The 24,904-nt window shown below is 39.1% G+C and overlaps 1 protein-coding gene across 1 annotated transcript; it reads left to right on the forward strand.

Annotated features, from left to right (window-relative positions):
- Window positions 1-508: 508 nt before the first annotated feature.
- Window positions 509-23,758, forward strand: LOC131952450 (uncharacterized). The gene is made up of 8 exons (XM_059315099.1): window positions 509-529; window positions 3,015-3,983; window positions 9,709-10,017; window positions 15,605-15,728; window positions 16,311-16,657; window positions 16,926-17,054; window positions 17,576-17,682; window positions 22,571-23,758. Exons 3-8 carry the CDS (start codon window positions 9,814-9,816, stop codon window positions 22,986-22,988), a joined length of 1,329 nt encoding a protein of 442 aa, XP_059171082.1. The 5' UTR covers window positions 509-529; window positions 3,015-3,983; window positions 9,709-9,813; the 3' UTR covers window positions 22,989-23,758.
- Window positions 23,759-24,904: the final 1,146 nt, after the last annotated feature.

Consider the following 24,904-nt stretch of genomic DNA (forward strand, 5'->3'; position numbering starts at 1 on the left):
TACCAGGTTTTTACACAAAGCTGATTTTCTTTTCATAATAAATGCACTTAAAGCGTTAATTCATAAAAATAACTTAAGGTTTTTAACACCAATTCATTTGAAAGATCCCCCTCAATTGTCGATTTCACCATTGAACAACGAGCTATTCAGAGCACGAAACGCATTAGCTCCATTCAATGAGGTGCCACGGAACACACGGCTTATTATAAAATAGGCCCCAGTGAAGTTCGGGGTTTTACAGCTATAAATATGATTTTTAAGTAGTTAAATTCAGTTTTCAACAGGTAAAGATATCTCAAGTGTTTTATTGATTTCAGCCGTAGTGTGTAATTTATATTTTTTCCGTCGACTCCATGCCCGGTATATAAGTTAGATCAGTCCATGGCTGGCATTGCTTAGGTACTTGTTGCTATTTTTAGCGTCGTAGTTCGTGTTGAAACTAGATCTAGGGCCTTAGTAAACAAAACAAAAAAATGGCGCAGGCAGTTACTCACTTCATCAAGGTTGTTTTCATTCACTAGATCAAATGGTTAGTGGAAAAATACTTTGTTGTCAATACATAAAACAATATATATGTGTATATATATATATATATATATATATATATATATATATATATATATATATATATATATATATATATATATATACATATAAATTTGTGTCTGTCTGTCTGCTTGTCTTTTATGCATTACTAACCCTTTCATTCGATCGCCATGAAACTTTAGGAATTTGTTGAGAATACTCCTGGGGAGCTTCAAACGAAAAATTAAATTTTAAATTGCAGGGGTGGCTTTTTCTCGGCGGTATTGCAACTAAACCCGTGTCCCGATATATATGATCCAAGCGCAGGCATTGTGTTCATTGACATAACTCAGTTTTAGAAAACAAGGTCACGCGTCTAAGAATATAGGATTCGTAAAGCATTGATGAAACCCTCCTAATATTTTTCGTCAGAATGTATTTGTCTTTTATGCATTGCAACACCTTTCATCTGATAGCCATGAAACTTGGTTGTTTGTTGAGAATACTCAAGGGGAGAATTCTGTGAAGAATAATATGTAATGTTGCAAAGGCTGCGCCCCGCAAGGTGCAAATTGGTGCCTCGGGTTATTTCGTGAGCGCTATGGCGCATACGTTCTTCGTTTTAATGAGAGTGCGATTTGCCTCGGACTTTTTTTTAACCCGCGGCAACGCGCCTGAATGGGCACGCCAGTATATATATATATATATATATATATATATATATATATATATATATATATATATAAATATATATATATATATATATATATATATATATATATATATATATATATATAAAGAGAGAGAGAGAGAGGCATATATAGGCATATATATATATAGAGAGAGAGAGAGAGACAGAGACAGAGAGAGAGAGAAAGATAGATTTATATTTATACATGTATTTACATATGATATATATATATATATATATATATATATATATATATATATATATATATATTTATTTATTTATTTATTTATATATTTTTATATATGTATATATACAATAAACTTTTTGTTAGCTAAAATAAACCGGGAGTATCTCCCCTAAACTTTTTTGAATATATGAATCAACAGCGGATGGCTACTCGGGATATAGACATGATTTTTAATCAATTTTAAATACTTAACCTTTTTAAAATAGAATAAAATCACGTAGAAAAAAGAATTGCACACCAAGTGAACGCCAAATAAAATGTGCATAATAGTGCGGAATAGTATTAGTACTTTATAAATTGACGTGGGTTTTTTGAGAATTCCAAAAAAGCGACAATTACTACTACCGGTCGACAGAAATTTTTCAAAATTTTATTGAAGGCAGTTAATTAGAATTTTTACTTACATTTGAAATTTCATTTATCTATCTGAAATAGTACTCAAGTTATATGCTTTTGAAAAATTCAAAGTAGAAAAAGTTCCACTTCCGTTTATCGGAAATCGCACAAAAGTTGAAACGGATCTATGATTTTGATATTATACTTATATATGAAATTTGATCAACCTAGCTGTAACGGTACTCAAGTTATCGTGTTTACACACATACACACACACGCACACACATACACACACAGAGACATACGGACAAGATTGCAAAACTATGTTTTTTTTCCGACTCAGGGGGTTGTAAAACGTCGAGGTTTGCAAAAATCTCGATATTTTTTTTGCACGATTATAAGACTTTCTCTCTGCTTCATATATAAGAGAAAGTAAAAAAGAAGACATACTTGATGTATAGAACTACATTATTGTCTGTGCCTACTAAACCTAGATCCTTCCCCCCTTCCCACCCCATCCCCATCCCCGAACCATCAAATCCGTAACTTGTTATCGCTTAACTCAACATATCTCAAATTAAACCACAGCTTAATTTTCATTAGTCAAAACTCCCGCGTGGGAAATTAATTACCGTTGTTACAAAATGAGCCGCCTACTGAATTTGTTTTTTTCACCGCCTGTAGTTTACACTTCCCTCTACCAGCGCTATACCGTGCTGTCTCCCTTCAACATCCTGTTTAGCTGGAGAGTCGACCTGACCAATTTTTTTGATGTACACACACAGAAGCTGGTAGTCCTAAAGCTCAACTCAAACATGCCAGAGTTAATTATACGTCAAACTATATGGCATATGGGCTTATACGCTCGTTGTGTAAATACAACTATTGCATTTTGATGGTTTGTAAATACAGCCATCTCTCTCCTTATGCACACATACACACACATAATATAAATATATATATATATATATATATATATATATATATATATATATATATATATATATATATATATATATATATATATATATATCTTCGTTTATGTGTATATATATATATGTATGTATACATATATATGAGTATGTAACCAGATATATGAGTATATAACTATATTTATATATGCACATATATATATATATGTGAGTGTATATTTATATATAGTGTATTTGCCACAATATATAACTCTCCTTATCATCATATACCTTTCCCATTCAGCTTGCTGACTACACCACCAAGCCTGCCCTATACCCAGCCACTACATGACTTATCCAACGATTCTTCACAATTCTATTAGGTTTAGAAGGAAGAAAACGAAATGTTTATCACAATTTAAATATTTGATCTCGTTTATCTAGATCTACACCGGTAAGATAAAAACAAACCCGAAAAACTTTTGCCTATACTTTTGGACCTAAGTCTGCAAACAAAAACACACCTCTTATCCTTACAAACACCTCCCACCCCACACCCACCCTCTCACCCGCTAAGAAGGAAGTGAATTCAAACTGTTTCAAAACGCTGTAACTGTACGTAAGCTAAGGGGAGATAAAGACGGCTACCATTCGGCCTATTATGTGCTGTAGGTAATGTAGCTGTCCGGATCTATGGGATAACAACACTGGCCTAGAATAGACGTGTGTACCTGTCTTAGCTACGTTACCACATACGTGAGACTAGAGACATAGAGGCGGTCATCGTGTTACTCTCGTGTAGTGTGTTCTTGATTCTGATATTGGACTAGCTGTTATTCATACACATAGATTTTTCACATATTTCAATCTGGAGTAGTACGTTCCAATATATTTCGCCAATATTTCTAACCCGGACTAACACATGCATATATATGTTGTGTAAATTTCTCTATATGCAACCCGATACTGGACGTGTACATATACATACTGTATGTATATTTCTAGCACTGATACTGGACTTGCAGATCTACATACACATAACTTTTTCACATATTTTAACTTGAGTAACACATACGTATACAAATTGTGTCTATACCTATACAGTACACGATACTGAACTTGTACATATATATTTTTTCTGTACCGGGACTAGATCTAGTACATACAGATATTTTGTGTTCGTATTTCTAACACAATCAAGATTGATACGTACATCGTTGTATTCTACCGTAACTGGTATTTGGTTTGGATCCTAAGCCTAGACCTTACCAAGGTAAGTCCATTTTCTTCTAATACAAATTTTTTTGATGTTTACATTGGTCCTCTGTTGTAGAACCTTTACTTTGATATAGAACCATAGTTTTATTTACTGTAACTCAGAAAAAAAGTTTTTAAAAATACAACCAGTTCTAGAGACGTAACTGCTATCACTGCCGATATTAAATGTTAGTTCGGTGCACTCAATGGTCCACGCCAATAGAATCTGACAGTGTTACTCTGTTATATAACGACAATTATATTTATTGAGATTCAGGAAAAAAAATCATTGAAAAAAGTCCTAGAATCTAACCATCTTTTGTCATTCCCTTAACCCTTGATCTAAATGAGTAACTATAGATTCTATCTCTTAGCTTTAACCTGAAGCTTAAATTTAACTGAATGACATTAACTCATTAGCCTAATCCTTCACTTAAGCGAAGGGGTGGGGATTGGAGAAAAAAGGGATTACTATTCCAACACTTAGAAATAAACAATGAATCAGAAAACATTGAGTTGGTATTATGTGGTGGAGATGGCGAGTGGTTATTAGTGATTGGTGTGGAGAGTTCGTAGATTGGAGCTCGATGGTTAGGACAGTTACGTGGTAAATTAATTAAATTAATTTTGTTAATTAGAGAATAAAATGTATTGTTATGATAGTGTGGTTGGGAGGAGGTAATTTGTGGAAGGGGAGATAATGTTGGAGAAGAGAAGGTAGTTAAGGAAGGGGGTAATGTTGGGGGAGGGGAGGTAATGTAGGGGAGGGGAGGTAGTTAAGGAGGGGGGGGGTAATGGTGGAAGAGGGGAGGTAAAGCTGGGAGATGAAAGGTGGTGTTAGGAAAGAGAAGTAATATTGTGTTGGTAGGTAATATGGGGAAGGGTAGGTAATGCTGGGGAGTCGATCGAATGTTTGAAGAGGGGAGGTAATGTTGAGAGAAGGAATATAATGTTGGGGAAGGGGAGGTAATGTATTGAGAGCGGAGCAATTGGCAAACAAGCAAATAACGAATAGAGGTAAAAGTTGAGAGGAAGAGGAAGAGAGAGAGAGGGATATGTAACAAACGAGGGAATACAAGCGAGAGTGGATAAACAAAGTAACCATGACACAATATGTACAATCGTAACTTTGTTTGTCTCATACACAGGTACCGTTTGAATCCGTGTGTAGGCCGACCGTGAAATATTGATCCATTGCTCAAAGTTCGGCTTACACTAAATCGGGGAAAACCCCATTCCCAGAAACGGAACAAAGTTTGGAAATATAAAATATTCTATCGAAACATGTAACACATCAACATTGTTGTGACCCCCCCCCCCCTCCTCACCCACTCCACAAACCCCCACTGCGAAAAAAAAGCTTTACTAATTCACGTCAATGTATTGTAAAAAAAAGCTATTTAAAAAAATAAAAATGAATCTAAAGAGCGTTCGAGTAATTTTCACTTTGCGCAATGAGCGATGTAGCCTGCAGTCAAGCAGGAAGGAACTAACACATTTTGTTGTGTGATCACTTGGTCACATTTAACTTCAACAGACCCCGTCAATGCTGCTGTTGTTTTTTCAGACATCTTTACAAGAAATGGTGGGGAGGCTTTACAACCTCCACCCCCATCCTCACCCTTCAACAACATCCATTTCCCCGCCCCCTCCCCCGAAAAAAATATATATATATATATATATATATATATATATATATATATATATATATATATATATATATATATATATATATATATATATATATATATTAATGAATCATACTTCAAATCAACTTCACCCAAAATTAAACCATGAACGTTGATAGCATAGACTAGACAAATTATTTACGGTAACATATATTATGGTGTTTTTATTTTATTATTTAAAAATATTTGGCTTCTAATTGCTGCTTAAATGCTGCCAAGGTTTTTTAATTATATAAAAATCTCACATTATTTGCATATTAAATCACTTTTTTAGAGATCTCTTATGAAAAATGCATCGGATATCTTCAAAGAATTTTTTTTTAATCCAATTCGTTTCAGTAGAATATCTTATTATATTTATTTAAGTGAAAATACATACTACATTCAAAATCATTAAACTCTATCCCACTACATTCAGAAACATTCAACACTATCCCACTACATTCATTAACATTCAACATTTCCCTTCATTCAGCAGTAATTAACCACCTTCACCACACAAATCTAGAATTACGAGATTAGCTACTAAAGAATCTACTGAAGATCTATTCAAAAGATTTTAAAAATATCAAATGTTCGGTTTTAAAGACGAAAAGATCAAAAGAAATGTCAATAATCTTAAAACCCGAGACATCTTTCCCTCTACAATCAGAAATGACGCAACTAGGTATCTGTAAGCTGTTGCTTTATAACAATAAGAAACATGTCTGTTTATAACAGGAAGAACCATGTCTGTATTTATAGCTTTATAACAGGAAGAAACTTGTATGTAAGCTATAGCTTTATAACAGAAAGAAACTTGTCTGTAAGATGTAGCTTTATAACAGTAAGAAACTTGTCATTAAGCTATAGCTTTATAACATGAAGAAACATGTCTGTAAGCTATAGCTTTATAACAGTAAGAAACCTGTATGTAAGCTATAGCTTTATAACAGGAAGAAACTTGTCTGTAAGCTATAGCTTTATAACAGGAAGAAACTTGTCTGTAAGCTATAGCTTTATAACAGGAAGAAACTTGTCATTAAGCTATAGCTTTGTAACAGGAAGAAACCTGTATGTAAGCTATAGCTTTATAACAAGAAGAAGCTTGTCTGTTAGCTATAGCTTTAAAATAGTAAATACCTGTATGTAAGCTGTAGCTTAATGTCACGAAGCAACCGCTATGTAAACTGAAGTTTTATTACAGGAAATAATGCAAACAAGAGCTTCACGTAGAACTAAAACAAAACCTTAAAAGTCGTTCATCACCCATATGACATATCGAGCAATCTAAAATGTCATAACAACGATCATCTTTCAGTGGCGTGTAATGTGTTTACTCTTCCGAGTCAGTTGGTGTTTAATCCTAAGGGATTTGTGGTGTTTAACCTTTAGGGTCATTTTGGTGTTTAATATTCTCGTCAAATAGTGTTCAACCCTCCGGGCATGTGGTGTTTAATACTCTTGTCATGTAATGTTTAAATTTCTTGTGATGTCATTATGTTTAAACTGTTTTGTTAAACTAATAATTTTCTAGCTTTAAATTCCTAATTTTCTGAATGTGTTGTTTAAATAACCCAAGACTAATGGTGTCTAATCTACAAGGTCAGATGACGTTTATCATGCGTAACAAAGGTCACAGTGCTGGTTCATACACCCTACCTTCCGGGTTTAAATTTTTATATTTTCTACATAAACACCCCCCCCCCACCCACACACACACACGCACACACAACTATTTTTTTAATATCTACCTCTTTGTGGGGCGTAATCAGGAAATCTGCCTCGGGCTAAAAACTTTCTGTCTCTCCGTTAAACCGTTAGACTAATATCTTCCAATAAATCTTGCATAACAATTATATTTATCGCCTAATCGCGGACGATCCAGGAAGTTCAATGAAATTATCAGACGAATACCAGAGCACAGATTTTGTTACAAAACGTATGATTGCATATTCTTACCACTGTGTACGCTTAATCAGCATTGTAGTTCCACATAAAAAATATTTTATCTTTACTCACAATAAAACATGTAAGCTTTTTTTATCATTGATGGATCCGGTAAAACTTGCACGTTGACGCACCATACTAACCTAAACACAAACCTCAACACAAACCTCAACACAAACCCCCACACAAACCTCCATACAAACCACCACACAAACCTCCACATAAACCTCCATACAAACCTACACACAAACCGCTACACAAACCTCCACATAAGCCTCCATACAAACCTACACACAAACCTCCAAATAAACCTACACACAAACTCCATACAAACCCCCATACAAATTTCCAAACAAACCCCCACACAAACCTCCACACAAACCCCCACACAAACCTCCACACAAACCCCCACACAAACCTCCACACAAACCTCCACACAAACCTCCACACAAACCTCCACACAAACCTCTACAACCCCCACACAAACCTCCACACAAACCTCCACACAAACCCCCACACAAACCTCCACACAAACCCCCACACAAACCTCCACACAAACCCCCACACAAACCTCCAACCAAACCTCCACACAAACCTCCACACAAACCCCCACACAAACCTCTACACAAACCTCCACACAAACCTCCACACAAACCACCATACTAGCCTAAACACAAACCTCAACACAAACCTGAACACAAACCCCCACACAAACCCCCACACAAACCTCCACACAAACCTCCACACAAACCTCCACATAAACCTACACACAAACTCCATACAAACCCCCATACAAATTTCCAAACAAACCTCCACACAAATCTCCACACAAACCTCCACACAAACTTCCACACAAACCCCCACACAAACCTCCATACAAAACCCCACACAAACCTCCCAATAAACCTCTATAAACTTCCACACAAACCTCCACATAAACCTACACACACACCTCCACATAAACCTACACTCAAACCTCCATACAAACTCCCATACAAACCTCTACACAAACCTCCACACAAACCGCAACCAAAACTTCCACACAAACCCCCACACACATGAAACCTAACACAAACAACTCACTCCTGTGTAGTTCCTACACACACTTGATCTAGTTAAATGTTGCCAAACCACTTGACCACTCAAGAGATTCAACTGCATCAAACATTTTCACTTTAACATAGGATTGCATAGTTTTTAGAGTTAAAAACTAAAACTAAACGCAACCGACAAAAATAAAATTCTGTTTGATAGACCCTAGAATATTTCAACAGTTTCAAGCACAAATTATTCATACTAATGAACATTTTTAAAATGTATTATGTGTTAAGTTCCTGAATTCCAATATAAAAAGTTGTATAAAATTCTTTTTTTAAAGCCATATTCTCAAGCACTATGTAGACATAACAAGTATAAAATGTATAAAAACCATATTTTAAACGTGTAAATAAATCTTAAGACAAACATTGAAGATACAAAGGTAAAAAGCGTTTTGTTTCTTAAAATTTATTAAAGAAAGTCATGGAACGGACAAAGCCCAATAAATTTCAACGACGAATTTATTATTACATTCGATTAAAAGAAACTATATCGTGCGTTGTCAGCGAAAATAATTGGATATTCGAAAGTGCTAATAAATTTATCTCTTAATAGAGTGTGAAACTTTAGTAATTGTACCACCAATAAACAGACCCATGAAAAATCTTGTGAAATGAAATGCGCCTTTGGTACTTCTTAATTGAGTGTGATAACTCATGGTTGATAACTCCGAAAGTCCCAAATTCAAACCCACACTTGGATGAAAATCAATATCTGGGGACAGCAACCCATCTAGGAGAGACAACTCCAAAATCAAATAACTTTTGCTTTTTAGTTTGCTCTTTGATGGAGATAGGCTGTGGAAGCAAACCGAGAAAGAAAAGCAGGCTAAAATCCTGCATATGACATGCTGACACGTAACACTTTCGTGTAGCAATTCCTACCTCCTCCCTCCCCACCCCTACAACATTACAATTAAGAACGAAGATGGAATACGCTTGTTGTGATAAACTAATAATTTTCTAGCTTAAAATTTTAATTTTCCCGAATGCTTTTTTTTTAAATATAAATATGAATATATTACAGAAACGTCACGAACAGAGAAACCTTGTCAGCAGCTTCACTGGAGCGTGACGAACTTCAACCCCACCTCCCTCCACCCGTCCTTACTTGGAATATATCACCACCAAGATGGCGGCAATGCCTGAACTAAAACGGTTTCTGGTCCCCTTGGTCTTACTTCTGCTGAGCTGCGACACAAACGGGCAGGAGACGCCCACGACTACCTTAATAACGACATCTCCTACCACACCCACAACCACACCCACATCCGTCATATCCACCACTACCAGAACCACTGCCATCACATCAACTACCCCCATGTATATACCAGAGGTAAGAGTTATTTCCCTGTTATTGTTTAGTTCTTGCAAGACATTTGGTACCATGCAGTCTTATCTCTTTCTACGAGAATGTCTCTATAGCTCATCCAATGATGTATCTTGTCCGAACAGCTCGTCCAATGATGTATCTAGTCCAAAAAACTCATCCAATGATGTATCTTGTCCGAACATCTCATCCAATGATGTATCTTGTCCATACATCTCATCCAATGATGTATCTTGTCCATACATCTCATCCAATGATGCATCTTGTCCATACATCTCATCCAATGATGTATCTTCTCCGAACATCTCATCCAATGATGTATCTTGTCCATACATCTCATCCAATGATGTATCTTGTCCATACATCTCATCCAATGATGCATCTTGTCCATACATCTCATCCAATGATGTATCTTCTCCGAACATCTCATCCAATGATGTATCTTGTCCATACATCTCATCCAATGATGTATCTTGTCCAAACATCTCATCCAATGATGTATCTTGTCCGAACATCTCATCCAATGATGTATCTTGTCCAAACACCTCATCCAATGATGTATCTTGTCCAAAAACCTCATCAAATGATGTATCTTGTCCAAAAAACTCATCCAATGATGTATCTTGTCCAAAAAACTCATCCAATGATGTATCTTGTCCAAAAAACTCATCCAATGATGTATCTTGTCTAAAAACTCATCCAATGATGTATCTTGTCCAAAAAACTCATCCAATTATTTATCTTGTCCAAAAAACTCACCCAATTATGTATCTTGTCTAAAAACTCATCCAATGATGTATCTTGTCCAAAAAACTCATCCAATGATGTATCTTGTCCAAAAAACTCACCCAATTATGTATCTTGTCTAAAAACTCATCCAATGATGTATCTTGTCCAAAAAACTCATCCAATGATGTATCTTGTCCAAACACCTCATCCAATGATGTATCTTGTCCAAAAAACTCACCCAATGATGTATCTTGTCTAAAACCTCATCCAATGATGTATCTTGTCCCAACATCTCATCCAATGATGTATCTTGTCCAAACATCTCATCCAATGATGTATCTTGTCCGAACATCTCATCCAATGATGTATCTTGTCCGAACATCTCATCCAATGATGTATCTTGTCCATACATCTCATCCAATGATGTATCTTGTCCGAACATCTCATCCAATGATGTATCTTGTCCAAACATCTCATCCAATGATGTATCTTGTCCATACATCTCATCCAATGATGTATCTTGTCCCAACATCTCATCCAATGATGTATCTTGTCCAAACATCTCATCCAATGATGTATCTTGTCCATACATCTCATCCAATGATGTATCTTGTCCAAACATCTCATCCAATGATGTATCTTGTCCATACATCTCATCCAATGATGTATCTTGTCCGAACATCTCATCCAATGATGTATCTTGTCCCAACATCTCATCCAATGATGTATCTTGTCCAAACATCTCATCCAATGATGTATCTTGTCCATACATCTCATCCAATGATGTATCTTGTCCAAACATCTCATCCAATGATGTATCTTGTCCATACATCTCATCCAATGATGTATCTTGTCCGAACATCTCATCCAATGATGTATCTTGTCCCAACATCTCATCCAATGATGTATCTTGTCCATACATCTCATCCAATGATGTATCTTGTCCGTACAGTTCGACCACTAACTTATCATGTATGTTTTGTATGAGCAAACTTTTAAACTGTAAAGGCAAACCCACACTCGTTGGATTCGTGTAGTTATTTTTACTAAAAACAAAACATATTTAGGTAATTAATTCCAAAATACTGTAGAAAATCTTCGAATGAGGATAATTTCAAAAGAATTATAAAATGTATGCATGGAATGGCGTGATAGTGAAGTAGATCGCTCAACTGCGAGTCCGAAGGTCTCGAGTTTAGATCTACAGGCCGTCCCTGAGTCTATCCACCTCTAATTGGTACCTAACTCAAGTTAGGGAAAGTAAAGGCGGCAGGAAATAATGCTGAAAAAACCAGTCATTCTTGCGAACCGAACTCTACTTCATCTTCCTTATGGTTCGCTCATTCTGAATGGGGAAGTTTACCTTATAAAATATTTATTTAACCGTTTTAAAAACCGTTAAAAAGCAAACGCAATGCTAAATTTAGACCCAGCATTCGCAAACAGGATTTTAACACTGTACCTATATACCATCACTCTAAACCTACAAGGTTCAAAGGGATGAATCTCACACATGCAGTCAATACTAATACGTGATGTGATTCTTGAACGCCTGTCTTAAAGTTTATTCATAGATTTCAACTAAAAACGTTTAATGTATTTTTGTCAATATAAATCTATTTCAAATGATGTATTTTGTATTAATATACTAAAAAGATCCGTATTTTAGATCAAGACCAATATAAAACTATTTAATAAAACTTAACGTATTTTCTATTTATTTAAAACGCAACGTACTTTCTATCAATACGAATCTATATATATAATTCTCTTCTTCGAGCCGTTAGAAAACAAGCTGCAAGCGCGCTCCCTAACATCCCCACCCATACATGATCTTAGTGAGCTGTGGTTCACGCTATGTTTACCTTCGTGGAGTTGGGTTTAGTGACGGCTATTAGGGGCAGATAATTTAGTTTGAAGCGATTTTAAACGTGGGGGGGGGGGGAGGAAGGGGGGGGGGTTATGGTCCTTAACGAGCTACTTATAGTGTTTTAAAGAAATATTTTCAGTGTCAGCGTTGGTACTGTCGAATTCACAAATTATGAATTACTGAAAAGTAGAAAAAACAACAACTAAATAGCGGCGTATGTTATGCCGCGGGCCGGCTCGTCTATTAAAAAGAAGATATTCATTATCTCCATACGTCGTGTCCATTTCTTTTAATAAAACAAACGGTAAAGACGTACAAGGAACGCAACTCTTGTTACTTTTATCTTCCTTGTCCTGTATGAGATCCAAGTGCATACAACACTTCACCATCCCTTGTGTTTGGTACGTGATGTGGCGTGTTTCCTCACCCCATCATTTCACTTCCTGCCTGCCGAGTTACCTACCTTGACGGAATTATCTGCCCCTGTTAGCACTTTTGGTGAAACTGGTTCGACAAGTTTTTGACAAGATCAGAAGTGATGGAGGTCTTTTTCTAGGGTAGATCCGGGAACACAGGCGTCTGCTTCATGGTGGTATATGTGGGGTCTGGTGGGGTCAGTGTGGTGGGGTCAGTCTGGTGGGGTCTGTCTTGTGGGGTCTGTTTATTGGGGTCTGTCTTGTGGGGTCAGTCTGGTGGGGTCTGTGTGGTGGGGTCAGTCTGGTGGGGTCAGTCTGGTGGGGTCAGTCTGGTGGGGTCAGTCTGGTGGGGTCAGTGTGGTGGGGTCTGTGTGGTGGGCTCTGTGTGGTGGGGTCTGTGTGGTGGGGTCTGTGTGGTGGGGTCTGTGTGGTGCGGTCTGTGTGGTGGGGTCTGTGTGGTGGGGTCTGTGTGGTGGGGTCTGTGTGGTGGGGTCTGTGTGGTGGGGTCAGTGTGGTGGGGTCTGTGTGGTGGGGTCAGTGTGGTGGGGTCTGTCTTGTGGGGTCTGTCTTGTGGGGTCTGTGTGGTGGGGTCAGTGTGGTGGGGTCTGTGTGGTGGGGTCAGTGTGGTGGGGTCTGTCTGGTGGGGTCTGTCTGGTGGGTTCAGTGTGGTGGGGTCTGTCTTGTGGGGTCAGTGTGGTGGGGTCTGTCTGGTGGGGTCTGTCTGGTGGGTTCAGTGTGGTGGGGTCTGTCTTGTGGGGTCAGTGTGGTGGGGTCTGTGTGGTGGGGTCTGTGTGGTGGGGTCTGTGTGGTGGGGTCTGTCTGGTGGGGTCAGTGTGGTGGGGTCTGTCTTGTGGGGTCAGTCTGGTGGGGTCAGTCTTGTGGGGTCAGTCTGGTGGGGTCAGTCTTGTGGGGTCAGTGTGGTGGGGTCTGTGTGGTGGGGTCTGTCTGGTGGGGTCTGTCTGGTGGGGTCTGTGTGGTGGGGTCAGTGTGGTGGGGTCTGTCTTGTGGGGTCAGTCTTGTGGGGTCTGTCTTGTGGGGTCTATCTTGTGGGGTCAGTCTTGTGGGGTCAGTCTGGTGGGGTCAGTGTGGTGGGGTCTGTGTGGTGGGGTCTGTCTGGTGGGGTCAGTGTGGTGGGGTCTGTGTGGTGGGGTCTGTGTGGTGGGGTCTGTGTGGTGGGGTCTGTCTTGTGGGGTCAGTCTTGTGGGGTCAGTGTGGTGGGGTCTGTTTTGTGGGGTCAGTCTTGTGGGGTCTGTCTTGTGGGGTCTGTCTTGTGGGGTCAGTCTTGTGGGGTCAGTCTTGTGGGGTCAGTCTGGTGGGGTCAGTGTGGTGGGGTCTGTCTTGTGGGGTCAGTCTGGTGGGGTCAGTCTGGTGGGGTCAGTGTGGTGGGGTCAGTGTGGTGGGGTCTGTCTGGTAGGGTCTGTCTGGTGGGGTCTGTGTGGTGGGGTCAGTGTGGTGGGGTCTGTCTTGTGGGGTCTGTGTGGTGGGGTCAGTGTGGTGGGGTCTGTCTGGTGGTGTCTGTCTGGTGGGGTCTGTCTGGTGGGGTCTGTCTGGTGGGGTCTGTCTTGTGGGGTCAGTCTGGTGGGGTCTGTCTTGTGGGGTCTGTCTTGTGGGGTCTGTTTTGTGGGGTCAGTCTTTATGGGGTCTGGTGGGGTCAGTCTTGTGGGGTCAGTCTTGTGGGGTCAGTCTTTATCGGGTCTGGTGGGGTCTGTCTGGTGGGGTCTGTTTTGTGGGGTCAGTCTTTATGGGGTCTGGTGGGGTCAGTCTTGTGGGGTCAGTCTTGTGGGGTCAGTCTTTATGGGGTCTGGTGGGGTCTGTCTGGTGGGGTCTGTCTGGTGGGGTCAGTCTTGTGGGGTCAGTCTTGTGGGGTCAGTCTTTATGGGGTCTGGTGGGGTCTGTTTTGTGGGGGTCTGTCTGGTGGGGTCTGTATAATGGTATCTGTTTAATGGGATCTGTTTAATGGGATCTGTTTGGTGGGGGTCTGTATAATGTGATCTGTATAATGGGATCTGTTTGGTGGGGTCTGTATAATGGTATCTGTTTAATGGGATATGTTTAATGGGATCTGTTTGGTGGGGGTCTGTATAATGGGATCTGTATAATGGGATCTATTTGGTGGGTCTGTATAATGGGATCTGTTTAATGGGATCTGTCTGGTGGGGTCTTTATAATGGGATCTGTCTGGTGGGGTCTTCCTGTTATTTGTTTGATTTTAGTTCAATATAGTGTGTCCCGCTATTGAAGTTGATAATGTTTCGATTCATATTAGTTATTTGTTTGCTGTGTCACTAATATCGTTCAACGTGTAGTAACGCAGAATGCGTCCTGACCAGTAACTATTTTATAAAATATTTTTCTCAAACAAGTATAAGATTAAAAATATTGGCGTGTATAATCACGTGTAACGAGTACCGACGGATAGCTATTATATAAAAGAGCTTTTATAAAACGTTTTTACTAATTTTTTACGATGATACTTATGACTGAGGAATTTGATATTTGTCATGGTCTAATATAATTGGAGTTAATTCTAATAACCGTGTGATTTAATTGTGTAACTATTTTGTTTTTCAAATTACAGAATTGCTTACGGTGTGAAAATGTATGCAATAACCCACAAGCGTGTTATTTTAAGTGTCTGGCTAACTGTCCGGATGGTTATTTTCTGTTAACTGGACACAGTGAGTGTCTGGTCAAGCAAGATAGTAAGTTTTATACCCATTTCGTCCTGAGCCATTAATTCATTTATATTGGTACAAGCTTTTAACACAAGCTTTTATTTAACTTGCTTCCTCGTCCTGCCTGTCTGTCTAGATCGAAATGCCCGAGCGTAATTTTGGGCACTTCTAACTGACAGATATGGTTCGAAGTTGGAACGTGGGTCAAGACATTAAGACAATGCAATCTGACATTAAATTTGACTTAATTGAATGCCTAATTATTTTATATCAATTAATATATTAATCTTAATCCAACTATTCCGCACTATTATACGCGCGTTATCATGTTCATCAGATGCGCAATGGTTTTTAGTCATGCAACTCTATTTAAATTTTTAAAAATTTAAAGTACTGAAAAATAAATTCATAAAAAACGTTTAATTACATGCTTTAATTTAATAATGCACTAAAAAGTAGAAAATAAATGATTTTCGTTAAATATATAATAGGTAGCTTTTTATGATATGCGACGTTAGTAAATTAGGTATTGTAGATTACTACATCTCTGATTTTGAATAAAGATTATGTAGACTATTTATGAATAATGGTTTTTTATTTTATTTTAAGCAACAAACGAAACAACCACAGTTTTTACCAATGAGACAACATCTGCATCCAATGAGACAACAGCAGCGACAATAACAACAACGATACCAAAAGTGTATTGCAAGCATTGCAATATAGAAAACTGCAAGCATTGTGAGTTAGTAAATAGAGTTAGAAACTGCACGGAGTGTGTTGCTGGTTCCCTGTTGGTCAACAACACATGTCGCCCTACTCCAGCTGAAGACAAGGCCAGCATCGTGGGACCAGTGGTGGGAGGTGTCGTAGGTGGGCTGGTGGTAGTGGTCGTTATCATCGTCATCATCATCTGTGTCTGCAAGAGAAGACGAAGGCAGGATCTACATACAAGTGTAAGAACATTTTTGTTTAGCATACGGGTTGCATTACGTTAAGTATAATTTTAGATTTAAATTAAATTGTACATAACCTTATATATATATATATATATATATATATATATATATATATATATATATATATATATATATATATATATATATATATATATATATATATATATATATATATATATATATATATATATATGCTACATTACGGGGCTAGACTGAATGCTACAAGCCTGGGTAAATTGTAACTGAATGTCTTGTATTTTCACAGAGCTCTGGCCTGGAGAATCTGACCCTCGACCAATCGACGTCATCGCCCAGCCTGACGAAGATCGACGAGGAAAGCATACAGCGCGCGCACGACCAAATCACGCGCTACACACGTGACCCGACGGAAAAGGTAAGTAAAGTGACGTCACTGTGTTGATTTTTATTTTTACACCGTGTTGTAGTGCCATGAAAATAAGCAAGCACATATTCCCATTAGCGAGTGCTTACTGTACTCATGTTGGTCTAGACAGAATCTAGATATAGGAGGTTACTGAGCCCACTCAGTTAAAATTGGTACCCAACATTTAATGAACACAAATAGTTGATGTCTGACCTGTAGGTTTTAGCAATTCCTCAGACAGGTCTTACAAAGTTTTTAAAAAAAAAACATTTACGTTTTTAATTTGTCGTCGGCAATAGAATTTTTTTTTAGTAGACACTAGGCACTGATACATTTATCCCATAATTTGAGTTAGCCATGCCTTAGATCTGGATAGCCTTAGGGCTGTGTGTATGTATATTTGTAACCTTACATTATTTCTATAATTATTTTAAAATATGTAGCCTACTTGACTTTCTTTTAATGTCGCTCACATATTTACACTTAATTAACACCTAATTTAATTTATCTGATCTATTTATAACCTACAGCACCCAACCCCGCCCTCTCCAGCCAGCATTGGCGCCAGCCAGAGAAGTGAGAGCAAGGATTTAGACGAACTGCCCATAGCCCCACCCCCACCCACTGGCGGGGAGAGGTGAGTCTTACACTCAAACTAAAACCACAACATGTATTATATCAACGTCAGTCTTTTTCCCACGTTTTCTTTAACTTGCTTTCGTCTCTGTTTGTTTGTCTTTCCAATCAAATCTTGCGATCGAAATTTCTGGCACTTCCCAGTTAGCTAGCGCGCTGAAATTTTCAGGGAAGCTTTGTTTTGGATGACATTAGAATATTCAATTGTTATTATTACTAAATTGATCCATGGAAACATTTTATTGAGCATTTTAGACCGCTATATAATCTATATATATATATAATTCTCCTCTGCGAGCCATTAGAAAACAAGCTGCAAGCGCCTCCTTACAGTCCCCTCTCTTTCTCTCTATCACTATCACTACCACCCTACCTCACCCCCACATGGTCTGCTGAGCTGTGGTCACGTTAATATTTACAAACCGTACAGCCAGGTTTAGTGACGGCTATTAGGGGCAGATAATTTAGTTTGAACCGACTTTAAACTTACAGGAGGTAACTAAGAGGAGGCTGCTTTCACGGGTCGGCTCGTTGTAGTAAAAACGTGGGGAAAAAGGGACATAACCCAGTAACTGTAATTTGTGTACAAACAACCGTAACAACTGGTGGCCAGTATGGGGGAGACGATATGGTCGAGTGGTTGGGCACACGATTGCTATCCCTCTCGACATGGGTTCAAATCTATGTGTTCTAGTCAGTAACGTATTCACACAACGTGTTTTTTACGAGTTGTCTTTTTACGAGTTGTCTTCGTTTACCCAAAAAAAAAGTGAAAAGATAAAATCGATAGCAAGATTTTAATGCAAACAAACAGACAAAGACTAAAAAGTAGAAAATAATAATCATTAAAAAAGTTTTTAAAAACCCACGTTTTCTGATTGAACTAAAAAGTAGAAAATAAATGCTATACATCACAATAATGCAAGCGATCACTCTACTATAAGCGATCAAAAACGTGGGGCGCCGTGATTTTCTTACAGTTTCTAATACTGTTGACTCTCTACAAGCTCCCTAATAAAAGTCAATAGTATTATCTAATCAATAGTAATATAACTTTTACATTATTGTGATGTATAGCATTTATTTTCTACTTTTTAGTTCAATCAGAAAACGTGGGTTTTTTAAAACTTTTTTAATGATTATTATTTTACGATTCTCCCTCCCCCCCCCCCCCCGGCCCCCTCCTTCATACATCGTCTAAAAACGCCAGACCTACCCTCCATAGAACCCCCATCAAAACTGTAGTGGTCTTATTTTCAAACATTGAAATGTTTTCTAAAATAAAGACTGAACTCGGTTAACATATAGTTTCTTAATCGATTTCTATCACAATTTATTAAAGCAGTTTTCTAATAACGGTTAAAATTCAGTTTGTAAAATAACTTTTTTTTTAAATGCAAAACTGTGACGTCACACTATCTGAACACACCCCCCCCCCCCCCCCCCCCCCCCGTCATCTCACATTGTCACAAAATTTCTAAAAAACCAAATCGAGTTTAGTAATCAATCCCCATATGATATTCAAAGTGTTACCAATGCGGAAAAGAGGTTTTTATTTTTATTTGCTGGAAAACAATTAGACTGGGTAATTATTTCATTAAACATTGAAATCATTTGAGTACATATCAAAAGTTAAATCGTCATCATATTCAGTCGCATTAATGATGTCTATATATATAAAGCAAAGTGGTCGGGCGCCCGATAGGGCACTTCCCGGCGCCGCAGGCGCGTCAAATTTGGCACGATGGTGCCTTGGGGCGATAGAACACGAGGGCCGGTGACGGTTGGCCGAAAAGTCCACGGGGAGGGGGTCAAAACTGACCTCGACTGACCGGCGCCTTATATGAGCTATATTACGAAAAAAAAATTCCACCGACGACCCCCCTTGAAATTTTGTGAGGTGGTAGGAGAACGCCTTGGGGTGTCACTAAAAACTCGCCATGTCCGGGAAAATTCGTTAAATGGGTCAAAACTGACCAGTCGTATTTCCCTATATAATCTTTGTATTTTATGGGAAAAACAGAGGGTGATTTCAAAACGGATTTGAGGGCACTTACCGTCTTTACATCTGGCTAATGTTTTGCATGCTCTTAGGTAAATGGCTTGACCTTTAGGGAAAACTGTCGGTTTTACTCAAAGCCCTCGACGAGGGCTAAAAAGTGACCGCGAGTGAAATTCTCTTTATATGAGCTCTATTACGAAAAAAAATTTCCTCCGACGACCCCCCTTGAAATTTTGTGAGGTGGTAGGAGAACGCCTTGGGGTGTCACAAAAAACTCGCCATGTCCGGGAAAATTCGTTAAATGGGTCAAAACTGACCAGTCGTATTTCCCTATATAATCTTTGTATTTTATGGGGAAAACAGAGGGTGATTTCAAAACGGATTTGAGGGCACTTACCGTCTTTACATGTGGCTAATTTTTTGCATGCTCTTAGGTAAATGGCTTGACCTTTAGGGAAAACTGTCGGTTTTACTCAAAGCCCTCGACGAGGGCTAAAAAGTGACCGCGAGTGAAATTCTCTTTATATGAGCTCTATTACGAAAAAAAATTTCCTCCGACGACCCCCCTTGAAATTTTGTGAGGTGGTAGGAGAACGCCTTGGGGTGTCACAAAAAACTCGCCATGTCCGGGAAAATTCGTTAAATGGGTCAAAACTGACCAGTCGTATTTCCCTATATAATCTTTGTATTTTATGGGGAAAACAGAGGGTGATTTCAAAACGGATTTGAGGGCACTTACCGTCTTTACATGTGGCTAATTTTTTGCATGCTCTTAGGTAAATGGCTTGACCTTTAGGGAAAACTGTCGGTTTTACTCAAAGCCCTCGACGAGGGCTAAAAAGTGACCGCGAGTGAAATTCTCTTTATATGAGCTCTATTACGAAAAAAAATTTCCTCCGACGACCCCCCTTGAAATTTTGTGAGGTGGTAGGAGAACGCCTTGGGGTGTCACAAAAAACTCGCCATGTCCGGGAAAATTCGTTAAATGGGTCAAAACTGACCAGTCGTATTTCCCTATATAATCTTTGTATTTTATGGGAAAAACAGAGGGTGATTTCAAAACGGATTTGAGGGCACTTACCGTCTTTACATGTGGCTAATTTTTTGCATGCTCTTAGGTAAATGGCTTGACCTTTAGGGAAAACTGTCGGTTTTACTCAAAGCCCTCGACGAGGGCTAAAAAGTGACCGCGAGTGAAATTCTCTTTATATGAGCTCTATTACGAAAAAAAATTTCCTCCGATGACCCCCCTTGAAATTTTGTGAGGTGGTAGGAGAACGCCTTGGGGTGTCACAAAAAACTCGCCATGTCCGGGAAAATTCGTTAAATGGGTCAAAACTGACCAGTCGTATTTCCCTATATAATCTTTGTATTTTATGGGAAAAACAGAGGGTGATTTCAAAACGGATTTGAGGGCACTTACCGTCTTTACATGTGGCTAATTTTTTACATGCTCTTAGGTAAATGGCTTGACCTTTAGGGAAATCTGTCGGTTTTACTCAAAGCCCTCGACGAGGGCTAAAAAGTGACCGCGAGTGAAATTCTCTTTATATGAGCTCTATTACGAAAAAAAATTTCCTCCGACGACCCCCCTTGAAATTTTGTGAGGTGGTAGGAGAACGCCTTGGGGTGTCACAAAAAACTCGCCATGTCCGGGAAAATTCGTTAAATGGGTCAAAACTGACCAGTCGTATTTCCCTATATAATCTTTGTATTTTATGGGAAAAACAGAGGGTGATTTCAAAACGGATTTGAGGGCACTTACCGTCTTTACATGTGGCTAATTTTTTGCATGCTCTTAGGTAAATGGCTTGACCTTTAGGGAAAACTGTCGGTTTCCCTCAAAGCCCTCGACGAGGGCTAAAAAGTGACCGCGAGTGAAATTCTCATTATACGAGATTTGGTCATTTGGTCTATGAACAGGGAAAGTAACTTTTTAATGTAATGATTTTTTTAAAATTTGTATTCTCTTTTCAAGAAAAAAACAAAAAACATAAAATAGAGCATTGTTTTAAATAAATATTTTGTTATAAATTAAGTTTTGCATTGTACTGAAATTGTAAAAATTAATTGCGAAATTAATTTATTATAATATTTGATTGATACTATTGAGAAAACCCTTGCAGTTCTAATAACCGTGCGAGTGATAAGTTTGCGAATATTCCATCAATATCTGTGCACCATGAACTTACTCCACTGTATAAATTTAGGCCCTAAGCATTTAAGATAGCAGCCAATCACCTATTGATTAATTCTTCAATTCCTTAATTTTTTTGAAAACCTAAGCGAAGCTAGGCAGTATGCCTAGTTCTATATACAATGCTATTTTCTTGAAATTTGTTAATGTATTTTTGTTTAACTATGAATGGTTCTCAGATGACACATTTCACCCAGCCGGTATAATGTGGTTAGCACAATGCCCAGCCGCCTTTACTTTCCCTAACGTGAGTTAGGTACTCATCAGAGCTTGGTGGACTCAGGGACGTTCCACTAACTTGACAGAGGCGTAGCGAGGGGGGGAGGGTACATATGTCCCCGGCGCCGACCCTAGGAGACGCCAAAATGGGTTGGAAAAAAAATTAAAAGCTCATTTTAGCTGCAGATTTGCATTATAAATATTAAAAAATATGAGGGGGCGCCAACCCCGGATGGGGGGGGGGGGGCGCCAAATTGAAAGTTTGTCCCCCGGGGGGGCGCCAAATTGAATGTTTGTCCCCGGGCGCCGGGAAGGGTTGCTACGCCTCTGTAACTTGAACCCGGATTCGAACTCGAGACTATCTCTTTACATACCCAAAAAGGCAATATCATTCTTTCTAAGCCCCGTCTAACTTCATACATCTCCACCCAACTGTCCGTGTGTTAACTTGTATCTAAATCTCCTCCCCAGCTACGATGCACTTGCCTTCCCGTCCCCCACCAACCCGGTGTCCTACTCCCCTGTCCCGATGAGAAGAGATCTCCCCGCTGACGACACCTACGCCAACACCGCCTCCATCCTCCAGCAGATCAACGCCACCGACAGCATCTACGCCAACACGGCTGACCCCGAACCGGAAAACTACGAATTTCCTAGTTCCGCCATTGCTAACACCCCACGCATGCGCAGCGACGTCCCGCCACAGCAAGAGACCGCGTCTATGTGTGACGATCAGGAGATATACATGAACGAAGACGCGAACGGAACAGATCAGCAAGAGATTTATTCCAACGAGACGGTAAACCATGAGGAAGATCAGGAAATTTATGCCAACCAAGAATTTGAAGGCGGGGAAGAAATCTACCTAAACCAACCGGTTGGGAAATAGTTCCTCGACACAGAAAGTTGTATGAAGTTTTTACACTGAAACTTTCAATGAATTTCTTTTCCCTCTGTGTCAAGTATTGATTGAATTGGCGATTTCTACTATAATGCGTTGGCGCCCAATGTTTTGAAATCTCCAAAAAGTTACACCTTTTTCGATAATTTAAATTTCTGCATCATTAGCAGGGAAAGTGCTGCCCCTTCCTCTGGCTGGCACAGTTACTATTGCCAGGTACCAGATTTTGCTGGAGAAGCTCATTGAGGATCTATGATTCTTCAGTTCTGCCTAGAACGCCTAACCCTATGGTTACCATACATACCCAGTGGCACTAGCTTTAAATTGGCAAATTAACACAAAATAAACTAGACAATATATAGTAGCAACTACCCTGCATATTTAAACTAGCTTTAATAATAGTAACCACTCGAGGTAGCCTCATCTCTATCGGGGGCTACCTCAATATCTTTACACTTCAGTACATACATCTATAATCTAAAAATAAATACATAGACATCTATGCAAGTGTCATGATCGAAATAGACATATTTCTGTAAACAAACTATCATTGTTTCTCGATGTTTTTTCAAGAGTTCAGTACTCTACAATGTGGTCATATTCAGCTAATCCAGGGTGGCACAAAGGCTGTATCAAACATTCTGATACACAGAACAAGTGGACTACAGAAAATAACTTCAAACTAATTATTGCTAATTCTAATGCATGCAATTACAAGACCACACTTCATGTCTTATCTATTAACGTTGAATGTGATGCACACACACACACACACATATATATATATATATATATATATATATATATATATATATATATATATATATATATATATATATATGTATGTAGTATGTATATATATATGTGTGTGTGTGTGTGTGTGTGTGTGTGTGTGTGTGTGTGTATGAGCTAATTAAGCATTACATCTTGTATAGTTCATCGTGTTTTTCAATCAAGCCATACTGATAAGATAGACGGTCAGACGAAATGTTCAATGTAGACTTTTGGAAATCCACCAAATAACCTTCGATACACGGGGATATTAAAGCCCACAAATGAGGATGTATAGAGGACGACATAAAGGAGAAGATATCAACATCGCGACACAAGTGCCAGACAGGAACCACCAGGGGAAAAGAAAAATGAGCCGGTCTAAAGAATCTTGGATAAGGCCAGTAGAAGGAGAGGCAAGGGCTGGTGTGTGTACGTGAGCTCAACTAACGAGAAATGCTCAAACCTTAGTGCGGTGCAGAGATGTAGCTGCAGCAGTTCGCTCCCCTTGGGCTTCAAAAGATTAAGTCTATCTGTTCGTAAATCATAATTGTATTCTAATTTAGCATGATTATATTTGTATTAGTTAACTAATAAATACGGACACTGGATCTTGTGTGTAAGTTTTCGAAGTAGAGGGGCTAATATTTTTTTGCGTTGGCGTAGTTATATAGTGCACACTATATTTGATTTGCAAGTTATAGCAAAAATGCTGATATGATATGTTAGTAATAGTATGCAGAGCCGGCGTTAGGGGGCGGTCGCCCTAGGCCCCGCGCTTGAAGAGGCCCCGCGCTTCAGCACTGGCCAGTAGCGTAGCGAGGGGGGGGGACATATGTCCCCGGGCGCCGACCTTAGGGGGGGCGCCAAATTGAAAGTTTGAGGGGGGGTGCAAATGAAAAGTTCGAGGGGGGTGCAAATCGAAAGTTTGAGGGGGGGGGGTGCAAATGAAAAGTTCGAGGGGGGGGGGGGGTGCAAATCGAAAGTTTGAGGGTGGGGTGCAAATGAAAAGTTCGAGGGGGGGTGCAAATCGAAAATTTGCTCCCGAGGGGGCGCCAAATTGAAAGTATGTCCCCGGGCGCCGGGAAGGGTCGCTACGCCTCTGGCACTGGCATGGTTATCTAAATTAGTTT

The sequence above is a fragment of the Physella acuta genome, unplaced genomic scaffold (genome assembly GCF_028476545.2).
Source record: "Physella acuta isolate Inbredline_101_S28 unplaced genomic scaffold, ASM2847654v3 ptg000873l, whole genome shotgun sequence".
Taxonomy (NCBI): Eukaryota; Metazoa; Mollusca; class Gastropoda; family Physidae; genus Physella; species Physella acuta.

Excerpts from the sequence above, each read along its gene's own strand:
- LOC131952450 (XM_059315099.1), top strand. The coding sequence starts at position 9,814 with ATGGCGGCAATGCCTGAACTAAAACGGTTTCTGGTCCCCTTGGTCTTA. Across the intron at positions 10,018-15,604 it reads CCCCCATGTATATACCAGAG|AATTGCTTACGGTGTGAAAA; the intron begins GTAAGAGTTATT and ends TTCAAATTACAG. Across the intron at positions 17,055-17,575 it reads CACGTGACCCGACGGAAAAG|CACCCAACCCCGCCCTCTCC; the intron begins GTAAGTAAAGTG and ends TATAACCTACAG.